At 40.2% G+C, this 13,718-nt stretch overlaps 2 protein-coding genes across 2 annotated transcripts in view; both read right to left on the reverse strand.

The window, feature by feature from the left end:
- Positions 1–9,025, reverse strand: part of tbc1d4 (TBC1 domain family, member 4) — a 49,234-nt gene extending 40,209 nt beyond the window's left edge. Inside the window, exon 1 of the mRNA XM_083777159.1 lies at positions 7,965–9,025. Within this exon, the coding sequence (XP_083633285.1) occupies positions 7,965–8,345 (381 nt within the window). The 5' untranslated portion in view covers positions 8,346–9,025. The remainder of the gene's footprint in view (positions 1–7,964) is intronic.
- An 819-nt stretch (positions 9,026–9,844) lies between these two features.
- Positions 9,845–12,776, reverse strand: commd6 (COMM domain containing 6). Its single transcript, XM_083777042.1, has 7 exons — positions 12,714–12,776; positions 12,364–12,422; positions 11,821–11,886; positions 11,650–11,726; positions 11,353–11,521; positions 11,062–11,214; positions 9,845–10,906 (listed from the first exon to the last, which is right to left on the reverse strand). Exons 1-7 carry the CDS (start codon positions 12,736–12,738, stop codon positions 10,856–10,858), a joined length of 600 nt encoding a protein of 199 aa, XP_083633168.1. The 5' UTR covers positions 12,739–12,776; the 3' UTR covers positions 9,845–10,855.
- Between the last annotated feature and the right edge of the window lie 942 nt (positions 12,777–13,718).

A 13,718-nucleotide genomic window follows, 5' to 3' on the forward strand; every position in this document is an offset into this window, starting at 1 on the left:
ATTCGGCACACAAATCTATCACGGTATCTGATAAGCACAGGTGGCCTGTTTGTTGCGCAAATATGCTTTGGTTTTAGAGGAAGAGAAATTATGTAACAACTACAAAGCTGCACTCTGCAGATCTCCACCAGGCTCGGTTCCCTAATCAGGGCTGTGTCAGTCCATCAAGGCACGAGGAAGCTGGGCAGGTACCATTTCTACAACATACATTTGCAATGTATGCATTTGTGCATGCCCACTATGGGCAGAAGTGAAAGTGCTTTTGGACGCGTGCTCCATAGAGGACCCTTCTTCTTTTTGTAAGAATTAGGCCCGCCCACAAATCTTTGAAGGTAATTACAGGCAAACAGTATGGAGTATCAAAACCCTGTTTGATGGTCATTGTCACATGACTCACCAGACTATTTGTACCTAATATGATGAAAATAAAATGTGCATGTTTCTGCATATTTTATTCAACATGATATTATATTCAACAATGACATTTGTAGCATTTTGTTGGGTGCAAGTGAAGTTGCTTTTAACTTGCCGTTGTTTAGAGGCCCCTCTATGTTCATTCAAATTTGGCGTAGATCGTTTCAAGATCTTTGGCATTTTTTTTAGCCAATAAGAACGTAATATGAAAAATCTGAATGATACATGTTGATCACAAATCCCCAGAGATGACGTGTACCGATCAGTTTTGGGCAAAATCTGTAGAAGTTAAAATGGGTGTTTTGAAGAAAAGGATAGGCGAGAATGGCCTTATGGTCTTATGGTGATTTCTGTCGTGATCCAAGGAATCCGGGTGGGAATTTAGTTTTGGACCTATGAGTATAGGCCAAAACGTGGGCTGTTCTAGTGCCACCCGAGGGACGTGCACACATAGAGCTCAGAGGGGGCTTCAGCCCCTGCCCTTTTACCCGTCTGTAAAACAACTGCCCTCTGCAGACCACGAATGCAGCATTTACTATGGTGAAAGAAATGCAAATGCCCTCCTCTCCTTTCCATGCCATACCGGAAGGCAGCATTCAGGAGAATAGTTTTTTTCCCTGAAGTCTCCTGAACTAATTCGTTTTTCAAATCCATGCCGTACACCGCATCTCCAGTAGATAAAGAGTGCAGGGTTGCGAAAGTAGCAGGGTTGTGAAAGTAGCTGATCTACAAGCTCTCAACGCGTCGCGCTGCGACGCGTTGTGAGCTTGTAGATCTGCTATTTTTGCTATTTTTTTTGCAAACGTGCCCTCTTTTGGGATTTCATCCCCTGCCTCATCTAACACTCTCTGCACGTGCCTGGTGCCACCATAAGACTTATGTTAAATATTTGGGGCAGAGGTTCTTCCTTGACCTGGTGAGTGAGTGTACATGTGATATTTGACACCAATTGGTCCAGTGTTGTGCAAGAAATGTTTTCCACGGCTTTACAGGTGGACACCGACACCGACACACACACACACACACACACACACACACACACACACACACACACACACACACACACACACACACACAGCCACGCACACGAATAGGGGTGAAAACTGCCTCCCTTTTTGGTCTGGCAAAGATCAAAATGCCTCAATCCTTCCTACTCTAGATGGTTATGAGCATAGCAATACCGAATGCAGGAATTAATATAGGAAAAGGTACTAGGGAAACAGAAATCTCCAGTAAAAGGTGAATGAGAGTTTTGTGTGGGAAAAAGAAAATTCAACCCCCACACAAGAAGCCAATTCATCCAAAACGAGACAGGGAGATCAAATATTTTTGCCTGACCAACTCCATGTTGTTGCTGTGGCTACTTGGACCATTTTAAGGTCAAACACTTAAAGTGCCTGCCTTCAGAGCAAGAGCGTGCAGGGCTCGAGAGAGAGACAGAGGAGTCCTTTAAGATACAGAGAAAAAGGGAGTACATCATGTATGTATACTAAACCATCTCTTTGCTGACACAAAGATCTGACTTGTCTAAGTAAAAGTAAGGGTGTGGTTACGTTTGCATTCTGTCAACTGGCTTATTTCCCAGGCATACTTGAAAATTTCCAGTCAATATCTGGAGATCACACAGCTTGGCACAGGCTGTAAGACAAGACTCACACCAAAACATGTTATTAAGAATTACCACTGGCAATAGAAAACAAGCTAGGCTACATTTTGGGTTTCCCGTAAGCCTGATTTATGCTTCAGTGACAAAGTATGGTGTGTAAGTATAATGTACCGGTATAGTCAACTGAGGAAAGTGTTGATTTGTCATTTTGAAAGAACATTGTCGTTGTGAGTGACACGTTGCATGACTGTCTAAATCGGGCTTTATATGACAATAATAATAGTCCAACAAAATATGCACAAAATATGGTGGCTTCAGGATTGTCTGTGTGACTCCCACTGTGTGCTCCTCTGACGAAATAACCGAATACATAATAAATCTGCAAAATGTAACCTAATTACACAAATAACTAACTTATTTGGTTACTTTGAGCTTGTGAAATAAAGTGCAAGTTCTTCTTCCAAAAGCAGCTTTTGATGTAATATGCCATCAAGTGAATGCAAAGACCCTGCTTTTGAAATCACAGTCAGGGCAACAAAGCACTGTGTTATGGCTTGCACCACTTGGCCGTTGATTGATATAAACATAAACGTGTCAGTTTAACATTTAACAACCCAGGTGTATTATTCATAAAGTAAGATGATGCCCACCGGTGCAGCATTTGATCTGATTAATTATTTGCAGTAAACCGAATTCAAGGCCAGTGAGTGGAGGCAAGGGCAGAAACTGAGGCAAAATGGTGCAATGGAACAGAGATGTTAAAAACGTGTTAAAAAATGCATCCTCTCACTGTAAATGTTCCCCTGGTTGCCGTTAGCTCCAACCTGCACACAGACTATTCTCTCCCTTTGAGCTTTAAGAGAAAATAAGCACAAGGAATGCCTTTAGTAACTAAGTAGTTTATCTCTCTTTACATCCTTAGTTCCTTCTATCAACACCATCATACCACACCACAGGGAAACTCAAAACCACACAATTACTCTACAGAACCTGAAATTAAACCAAATGAGACTTTTTCCAACATCCATAGCTTATTGTTTCAGTATAATATGAGGTTGGAAATAAAGGCAGATGAACAGAGAATAAGTGTAGATCGAGACCAAAGGGCCATCCAAAATTCCCAATAATTAAGCACCTACTGTGTACAGTACTAGTGCTACTGAAACGAATGCAACAAAATCAACGCCTGTTGCCATTGAAGTTAATTTATCCAGAGTTAAAACCTCAAGGCAAAGTTAGTGTATACACTACATACATACTGCACAGAGATTCCTTGAATTCATAAGCATGACTGGCTTTGCTTAAGTCAACTTAATCACCTTACACTAAGCACAAGAAAGATCTTGTTTACTTTTTGTGTCCATTGTTTAAACGTAAAGAAAGATAGGATTTATCCCCCAATGTGTGCTATATGAACTAGTAACTACTGTAGCTACTAGCTAGCCACCCTAAACAAAGAGGCATGTTGGCTTCTAATGTAAAATAAGTAATCCCCGTCATTTGCAGTATAGTGAGTACGGTGACTTCTTGCTGGATCAAAAATTTGTCTTTTGCATATAGCCACAAAGGGAAGATTATGTTCACAGAAAACATATTAAATGCTGGATAATGAATTGAGGTTAAAGACATGTTTTGTGAAATAGCTGCAACACCGAAATAAATCATGATTATATAGCTGACAAGTCAAAATAATTCACTTTGATAAACTTTGCTTTGTCTGACTCACTCGCCTGTGGAAGAAGAGAGGACTGTAAACGCACCTGTTGTGATAGCGTGCTTCCAGCTGCACCTCTCAAAACAGTTACAACGCCCACTCAGTGCTTTTCCACCTGCCTGAGTGGACACAACAGATAAGAGGGGTCACGCTGACAAACATCTTGTCCCGAGTCAACGGAAAACAATAAGACACAGGCTCCCGTACACATCTCACCCTGATGAGGGTCAAAAGCTCATATGAGACAGAAAGCTCTCTACATACCTTTTTTGATTGTTATTCATACTACTGTAGCCTACAGATTTTGTTCAAATTTGGCGTCTATAGTGCATGTCATTATAGGTGAACATTTTCACTATATTCTAATACAGAAAATAGATTTTTTTAAATATAATTTGTATGGACTTGTCACGGACGAATTGGTTTGCATTTCGGGAAATCCAGCGCTGTAGAGTTGACGAAAACTATAAAAGAAAGAATAAATACTCTGATATACACTCAGCTGTGACAGCAGTACTCGGGTTACAAAGTCCACAAGATCAGCCTCTGATTATTTGTTAATGGAGTGGCTCCATGTGGTATACTACCTCAATACATCATGCCGTGTGTCAAGCTTGACTCTCTCAATAGAGGGTATGGTATCATCATCACCTACTGAGTAACAAAGAAACACTATACTTCATGGCCTTGACCGCCCATACATCCAAACAGAAAAGTCCTATCTGATTTCATTAAACTCACTTTGCCACTGAATTTGCCACTCACTTTATGCATGCGCATACCCTCTATTTCGTATATTGGCAGAAGAGGTTTCTTCAGGTTCACAATATCAAAATATTGACCACACTGAGATTGGATTGGAAAATTAAATGGTAAGTGGGGAGGCGGCACCGAAAGGGAATTTCTTGGCCAAAACCGAATACCAAATATAGGAAACAGTTGGCCAAAAACCGAATAGCCGAATATGATTAATTGTTATATATATTTTTTCCTTTATTTTGTATTTTTTACAGTTTTTGTAGGCCTACCATTGCTGTCATGGCCGTACCTTAACGGTACCTGATTATGGCAAAACTTAACTTAAATAATAATCACTATTATGGGTCCATAAAACATTAATTCAGCACTTTTGAATGCATTAATTGCATACGTTAATTCCAGACTGACTGCTGAAACATTGTAACAAAATCTCTGATGTTTGACTGTGACATGTTAGCGGTGAGCCAGCCGTGTACTACATGTAGGTTGATGATCAAACGTGTTTTGCTAGTATCTATCCAGGCATGTGTGCGAGTCGAGCCGTGCTTGTAGCAACATTTTGATGATCACGTCATCACAACAAAAACATTAGGTTACGTAGGTAACCTTGTGTTTTGACTATTCGGTGATATTATTCGGCTAATTCGGGCCCAAACCGAATAGGCCGAAAATGCCGAATATTTTCCGCGGACGAATATTCGGTGCATCACTAATGGTAAGGTTTCCAGAGGAGATTGTGTGCGCATCCTGTACCTGTATGTATGCCACAAGAATCAAGGAGAAGGTAAAACATCTCCACACTGGTTTAAAGCTCAGAAAAACTGATTTTATTAATGGCACACCGTTTCGACCTTAGGCCTATTATGTCTTCAGACATAAATCATGATTTCTATAAGATTGAAATGCGCAATTAATAAAATAACTTTTGTGTGCGGATGGTTTACCTTCTCCTAAATTAAACGGTAACCCATTTGGGTTTTTCAATGGACAACAATCCAACAGAATGGACAGTGGTTACTCTTTCAAACTGTAGGCCATGGCATAGACATAGGGACATTTGGCTAATTCTCATTTCAGCCTTCAAAGCACTCTGCCACTGTCACAAGCATTCTATACTGTCATCTTCAGCAGGTAGTCACGCTCTTTATTGTTGCCCTCACTTGGCTATTTGACAATCTGCTAAATGTCACTTGGTCACGTACGTCTCGTCTCGTACGTCAGCGCAGGTTTTGGACCACAGCATGCAATGAATTTTTGGAACACAGCAGGCAGTCACTGACTCAGAGCTCTTGGGGACGGAAGATATTCAACAGTGATTCTGTTCCAAGTCAGAGCACAGGGGAAAAGCCAGTGGCAACAGTTTAGACTGCAGACAGCCTTGATCTGTCCATCACAGAATTAATACTGGCATGAATGCAGTGAGTCAAAGGGTTCAGGTTCACTGTTATGACAATGCAGCCTTGCCTAAATAGATAAGCAGTCATACAGTAAGACGGATACTGTTGCACTATTAGAGTGAATGAATTTGGTCTTAAATGTGCAAGTGGTTACAAAAAACAAATTGAAAAAGGTCCATTTCAAGATGATGAAACATGTGTTAGGGCTGTAATGCACTGATTTCAAAAGTTCAACAAAGTGAACAAACCAGATTTGTGCCCGCCGATAGCATGAAGTTTAACACACTTTGCTTCCTCCCGTGCCTCCAAAGGAAACACACCACAAGGCATGCCACTTTCATGCATAGTGTATTGTCTGTCAGCAGTTGTTCACATTGGACTTTATTGTGTCCAATTGCTTACATAATATAATAGCGTTCCATGAATCATTCCTTCTGTCAAGTGAGCCCCTTTCTTCAGCAAGACGTCCTCTGACAGCCAACCAGACGTACCCTTTCATATCTTATCGACTGAAGGAAGAAATATGCCTTCAAGCTTTATACACTCTATAACCGAAAGTTAGTACAGAAAGCTAATAATAGCATACAAGCATGTCCCTCAGCTCTCCTCTGCCTACAAAATAATAAAGTAATACTGTGGTGTAAATTAAAAAAAGAAGAAAAAAAAGAACTTGAGCAAAATATGACTTGATTTTAACTGGATTTTGCTGTGTAATGTTCTGCTATGTGGCAGTGACCGTGGAGTAAGGTTCTCATTGGGTGAAGGCGCATTCCTTGTGTTCCATCCTGCACGTGTTGCTACAGTAGCAACTGAGCTACCAGACCAGTTTTTCTTGCGTAACAACCGGTACCAACGCACAGACTGAGGTGACTTTGTGTTACACGTTCAATTGCTTTAAACATTAATATGTCTCAAACATGTTGCCCGGCCTACTCCTCTCAGCTTTCAGCAGTAGACAAATGGTGGCCTCTGGTCTTGCACCTACCACAGGAAAGGTAATACTGGCATGGTATTTAATATCCTTCAAATATGTGGCTATTACTATGTTTGTATAAAAGCATGACAGTTTGACTGATCCTCGTCATGTGATTCATGAATTTAAAATAGAATAACATAAACATCCATAGTGGCCTTGCCCCATACATGTTTAACCATGTGTTCATTCTCTCTCTCTCTCTGTCACACACACACACACACACACACACACACACACACACACACACACACACACACACACACACACACACACACACACACACACACACACACACACACACACAGTCAGTCAGTCACACAGTCACACAGCTGCTTCAGTACAGTAGTCTTGTTATGTTTCAAGCATTTCTTCTGAGAATGCTTTCTTCTGAGAATACTCAGACTGCACGTTATCTACTCCCACCTTCTTGAATTTCAAATGTGTAACAGATGTTTGTTACTCAATTATTATGCACTGAGAACTTAAGTGCAGAGAAAGTTGCTGATTCAATATTGTGAGTGTGGTGCCAGGGTAGCTCTGGTCCATAGCTTTAATGCCGTTGCAACGGCATTAGAGCTATGGACCAGAGCTAGTGCCAGGGATTCCCTACAAGAGGAACATTGGGGTAGATTAACTTTTCAATAAATCCAGGATGCCCACTATACATTATCCACACAAATGGGTGGCCTAAATACTGTTAATACCCAAAACATGGGTCATGGACATGTTGTGTCCACTCAGTATTAAATCTACTCAGTGCATTGGCCTATTTGAAATTTAGGTATAATAAGAAGTCCTGGCTTTGCATGACATTGACATCACTTTTGGAACTAATTAACCCACACAGAAAGGACATGAAACTTATTATGTTCATAATCATATGTGTCATATTTAGGTTAATATCTGTGCATATGTGTAGATAGATAAGTATGACATATCTATATGCAACATATGACATAATGACTCTTATATGGTGCCATAATTATATGCACTTCACACTGATAATAAAGCATTACAGTGTGTGTGTGTGTGTGTGTGTGTGTAGGCCTATTGTTGCGAGTTGGAAATGTAGACTTTTATCCTGGGGAAATATCCTACCTGGTTGGGGTCATCGGACTTGAAGACATGACAGGACATATTGGACTCAGGATTGTCAGGTTGGTCCCGGATAAGGTAGGCAAAATATGTAAGGTCATTGCTGTTGTGGATGAATCGGAAAATGAACTGCACTTTATGCTCGAATATGAAGACTGACGAGTTGGCGTTATTACAAGGGACGCATCGGATGACCGGTGGAGTGAGCACCAGCTGCACTTCTCTGGCCTGGATGGGACCAGAGTCGTTCTTCTCACTTTTCCTGCGGATCTCTGCCACCAGCCACGGCAGCATGGGCAAGGTAGTCCGTCGGTCCAACGAGGACCAGCCGATGTACCACAGATTGAATCTTCTGTTTACCATTTCATCCTGCTGACACTCCATGATCGCCCGAAGGTTAGGTGACAGAAATGTCAAACGGTCTGCTGAGCTCTTCTCACTGAGAGAACTTGAAGGCTATGTTAAAAAATGACGCCAGGCTATCATTTCATTCTCGTAAATGCACGCCCGAATAGGTGACCTAATCCAAAGCTCCACGTTGTGCCTGTGTGACAACAGCAATCACGTCCAAACCATGTCCCAGGTGAAAGTTAAAACAACAAAGGCGAACATGTGCTCATCAACAGGAACTGCGCAGTCCACCCAGCACACCAAAACCCAGGATTTTGTATTATTATTTTCAAGGGTGACATATGTACTTATATGGTCATCTTAATTACAACTCTCTCTCTCTCTCTTTCTGCTCTGGATTAGTTCTTGGAACGAGCAACGAGCAATGTGCGTGAAACAAAGCCCAAGTTTCACACTCAAAGCGAACGCTTGCCTGCTAGAACGTGGCGTTGGCAGCCTCCGGGCTCCAATGTAAACAAAAAATGTGACTTCTTGAAAGCGTTTCTCTCTTCTGAATGGGCGTAGAACTGGACGGAGTGAACAGTTCTTCTAGTTTAACATCCCGCTGTGGACTCCCTTGCATTGTGTCTGTGCCTGTAGACTGCAGATGCAGAAGACATCATTGATGTTTATCGCGTTGCTGCAGTCTGTCACTCTGTGTACAGTCTCTCACTCTCCCCTCTGTGATCCCACTTCATCCACAACGTCTTGGAGGAGTGGCCGCGCGCGTTACGAACCCGCCCACCCGCTGCATGTGCACGAAAAGTGGCTAGTTAGCTTGTGTTGTGCACAATGCACATGTGTGACTGATATATTCAGATATTCATACAGGATAAATTGTAATCGTCATGATATTTACAAATAACTTTTCCCTAATATACTGTTGTTTATCCTAACCCTTTAGCTGTTACCTCCATGATCCATCCATGCAAGAGTGCAATGACATCATCAGTTACTCCAATACATAACATTTGTCCACTCATCTCCTATGCTGTATGTGTATGGCATAAAATTCAGGCTTCAGTCAAGTACGTTTTTGAACTAGAAACTATAAGTGCCATGCAAGCAGTCTACCCTAAAAATAGCCTCAGTCGATGTAACGCCATCATCAAAGCACTATCTGAACCCTGCAAAATGCTAAACGCCTACTGTGCCACTATAGCAACAGATCTGAAGGTAATCGTAAGAAGTGCCTATTGGGCAAAATACATTGAAAATGTATTTTGATACAAAATACAAATACTGGGTCAAAAAAATTATCTAAATACAAAATACATCTCATTTCTTCCATCCCAGCGAAATACAAATTACAAAATACAAAAAAGTATTTCAAATACGTATTTAAAATACATGTATTTCAAATACTGCCCATCTCTGAGTGCCTTATACAAGGGAGTCAATTAAGGGGCACACTTTTGTAGGGGTTGAGGTCAGAGAAAAAAACTCTTGACAAATACTAGTGTTGAATAAAATTCATTCGAATCGTAGTACTATTTACAGTGACGGTCAAGACAGCTAAGGTGTATAAACGCATAAGTGTAAGAACAAATAAAAACAAAGGGTGCAGATCATATGACATGTTATCGGACTGCACACAGTCACAAACTTATGGCGTAGTGTATCTGTAACAGTCATCTAAAGTGGGAACAGTGACTATAAGTAACTTCTCCATAAAGGAGGGCAGTTTTTTTTTGTTTTTTTTATCCCACGATTTTGTAACCCATTTTTCACCCCTGTGTCAATCATCTAATGTGATCCTGGGCTCTACACACCCTCCGCCAACCTGGGGAGAGCAACGGACTTAACTCATGCTTCCTTCATGCTTGAGTGTCCAAGTTGCTCCTTTACACCTGACAAGGGGGAGGAGGGCAGTTTTTGAATGACATTCCACAGCCTTTAACTTATATTGTTTTCTAATAATGTTGTAGGAAAGGGGTTAAACGAGCCAAAACAAAAGCAAACTGAGTTTTTGTAAACAATAGATTTCTTATAAGATATCCAAACTAGAGAAACAGTACATTCTTATATTATTTAAGTCTGTCTGTGGAGTAATAATAGCAGTATGCAGTGTATAGCTGGAAATTGCAAATCGATAAACAAAAGCAGTCTATTGTTCTCACATGTACAAAATAGAAGCACTCAACAGTATTGTCTAATTGCATTTTCCTTCCTTTACAACGGAAAAGTACACCATGCTAAAAGCAAATTTAAGTACTGATCAATGCAAACCACGTCATCATAATCAATGTAAACCTTATCAACAACAGACAGTGGTTGAAACAAATCGCTCCTCTGCAACATAGAACAGAACAAGTATTACAGTAACATGAGGAGATTGTTAATTAACCATAGAGCATTCCACTATATTTTGCAATGGGACACATTATACTCATATGTATAGTTGTATTTGAGCAATGCTTTAGTCACCGCAAAAATACAGCATCTTACTGTATGTCAAACATGTGCCATGGGTTCATTAGTTATGAAATCTGCAATTGCAATCATCACACAGTCTCCAAAACAGCAGCCATCTCCTTGAACTGCTTGTGAAAGTTCTGCAGTGGATGTAAAGAAAAAAAATCCAAGTCAGGCATGTTTATCAAACCGATTAAGGCAATCAAGTCATATTGCAATTCTAATCAATGGTGCAGATGCTTTATTAAAGTGTAAGCAAGCAAGCACTGGATTGATAGGGCACATAGATACGTACCTGAAACTGGGGAATGGTCATCTCAAAAGATCTCTGACAGATGTGTCCAGACGGATGTGCGATCTTCAGCAGTAGAGACACATAAGGAGAGTTGAGAGACCGACAGGTGTCAGAACTCACTGCCATGCCAAGTTTCCACTGCATGTCCACCAACTAGATAGAAACAGCAAAAAACACCAGTCATTTGCCATTCTTATGTCAGTAGTTGAACAATATTTGCAATATCTGTATCGTGTTTATCAGCAAATACAGCCAATTGAATTAATTTATCAAAATAAATTAATGTCATACCTGGCCAATGCTGAGAATGGCTTGGGCATCTTGTTGTGCATGGACTAGCGGCCCCTGTTCACTCCACAGCCTGTGCATCACTTGCAGAGAGGCTCTGGGCCACTTCGTGCAACCGTCTTCCAGCCTCAAAACTAGTTCATCCCCAGAAAGGTTACTTTTCCCAGCCGACCTAATACATAGCAAACAAAATGTTTAGATTATCTTCATGCAAACAATTGTGTGTGATTAACCTGTGAGACTGATAAAAAAGCACACCTACTGATGCGACTGATGGGACAAATACAAGAGGGAAATTACCTGAACGATAATAAGAGATATCTGGTAATATTTTGTATAGTGTCCTGGTCGAGGCTAACTCCAGCTCTCTGAAACCTCTGTCCAGAACATGAAAATAAGTTATGAAAGATGTGTTATGTTACGTGAAGATCATTTTCTTAGAGCAAAGAAATGTTAGACATTTTTACTCACATCAGAGATTTCTGTTGAATCTACACCCCTAGTGTGCCCTTGAAGATAAGTTAGAATCTGTTGACACTGTAGATTAAAAGATTAGTTATTAGAATGAACATCTCTGAAGACAACAATCCACCATGTAATGCTAATTCCACACTGCATAGCTACCTGTTGCACTGTACTGTAGTGCCCAGCAAGATTTTATATCATGCTAAATAATACTGAATGTGTTGCTACTTGCCATGGATACACAGCCAATGGCAATTATGGTGAACATTAATCTGATGAGTTTGAAGCTTTATACATGTAGACAATACTGTAGTTTTCACCAGAACCAACTGGACAGTGTTTTGCAGTGATTTGTGAAGCAGTGTCACATGAGCATCATACCTTTGCTACTAGTATGCATCATGATACCACAAAAGGGTAGCAAAAAGCAACATAAAATCTAAAGCATAAATCAATAACTCATAGTCTACTTCTAACATGTTGTAACATAGGTGGTAGCTGCTATCTATAAAGTTACAGTATAGAGAGAGAGAGAGAGAGAATTCTCACTGTTTCAGCCAAGACATCTGCAGAAAGCCTTCCAATGTTTTCCACAATTTTGTGTACATCTACAAAAAGAGGAAACAAGACGCCGTTATAACCATCAGATGTAACAGCTCTGTTAATGTATCACTCACAGTCACTCCATCATGTCACAGTACAGTCACTACAGTGAGTGAGTGAGTGTTGGTCATCTCACCCCAAGCTAACATATAGCTAAATTACGGTAGCTTTGTTTAGAAACCCCCAATTTTGCACTACTACTAACTGAATGCATCTATGATGCATACGGATTAGAAAAGTTTTTATTCGTAGTAGGGTCACCTGAAACCAATTTTCCAACGCAAGTCAAAACCCACCATATGATGTGTCCAGCCCAGGCATCTTCGCTGAAGTTGAGAAGTGAAGCAGCAGTCTGTCCCTATCAGCGTCACGTTAGCATAAATACTAGTCGTACTTCCGGTATGTGGATTTCAAAACAAGACTCATTATTTGTTTTATATTTTTTATTTTTTACTTTGTGGGAAAAAATAAAATCATATTTAAATATCGTTTTCTATCTTCTTTCGGTTTTTATTTTGAATTGTATCTTTATTTGATATGGTTTATTGATGAGTTCCACAGAACTCAGAGTCAACAGAAACAATTCAGTCATTCAACCCTAAATGATTCAATTTCAACCCTAAAATCTCGGAGAGATCATTGAGGGAGAACCTCATTTACATTGATGCCGAGATTACATACATACATATGATACATTAAACAACAATGATACAACATAACAACACAAGAACAACAAAGAAAAACAATAAACTAACAAAGTGCCAAGCACAGTACCCACTGGCCCAAAAGAAAAGTACAACAGCTCCATCTTGTGGATGCTCTGCGTCAATGCAACATAACAGTTTTCGCACATAATTATGGAAAATCTGTCCATTACATTAAATGAAAAGGAAAAAATAAACCATACAAGAACAATACAGAGACAGGTATTCGGGGAATAATTTTGTACATTGTACAAAGTGTACCGGTAATGAATGAATGATTAGTGCCAGTCATGGTCTTCTGACTGTAATCTTTGCGTCACGCCCATGACCCCGGGAATGTTCCATTGTTGGAATAGCATGGGTGTATTTATAATTAATTCCAAATATTCCGATGACCAAAAACTCAAAGAAGAGCTATTTTTGCGTAACAATATATTTAAGAGTTTACTCTATGTTTAAATGCATTTCACTATTGTACAAAGCTGGGTCTATTCATTGATATGTAGAATTATGCATGAAGTCACTACCCTTTGCGGTACGTAACTACTCGGCGTCCAGATCAACAAACACGGAAGCGCGACGCGCGTGTCAAAAATC

Source organism: Protomyctophum parallelum (assembly GCF_964188405.1).
Source record: "Protomyctophum parallelum genome assembly, chromosome: 11".
NCBI classification, from domain to species: domain Eukaryota; kingdom Metazoa; phylum Chordata; class Actinopteri; order Myctophiformes; family Myctophidae; genus Protomyctophum; species Protomyctophum parallelum.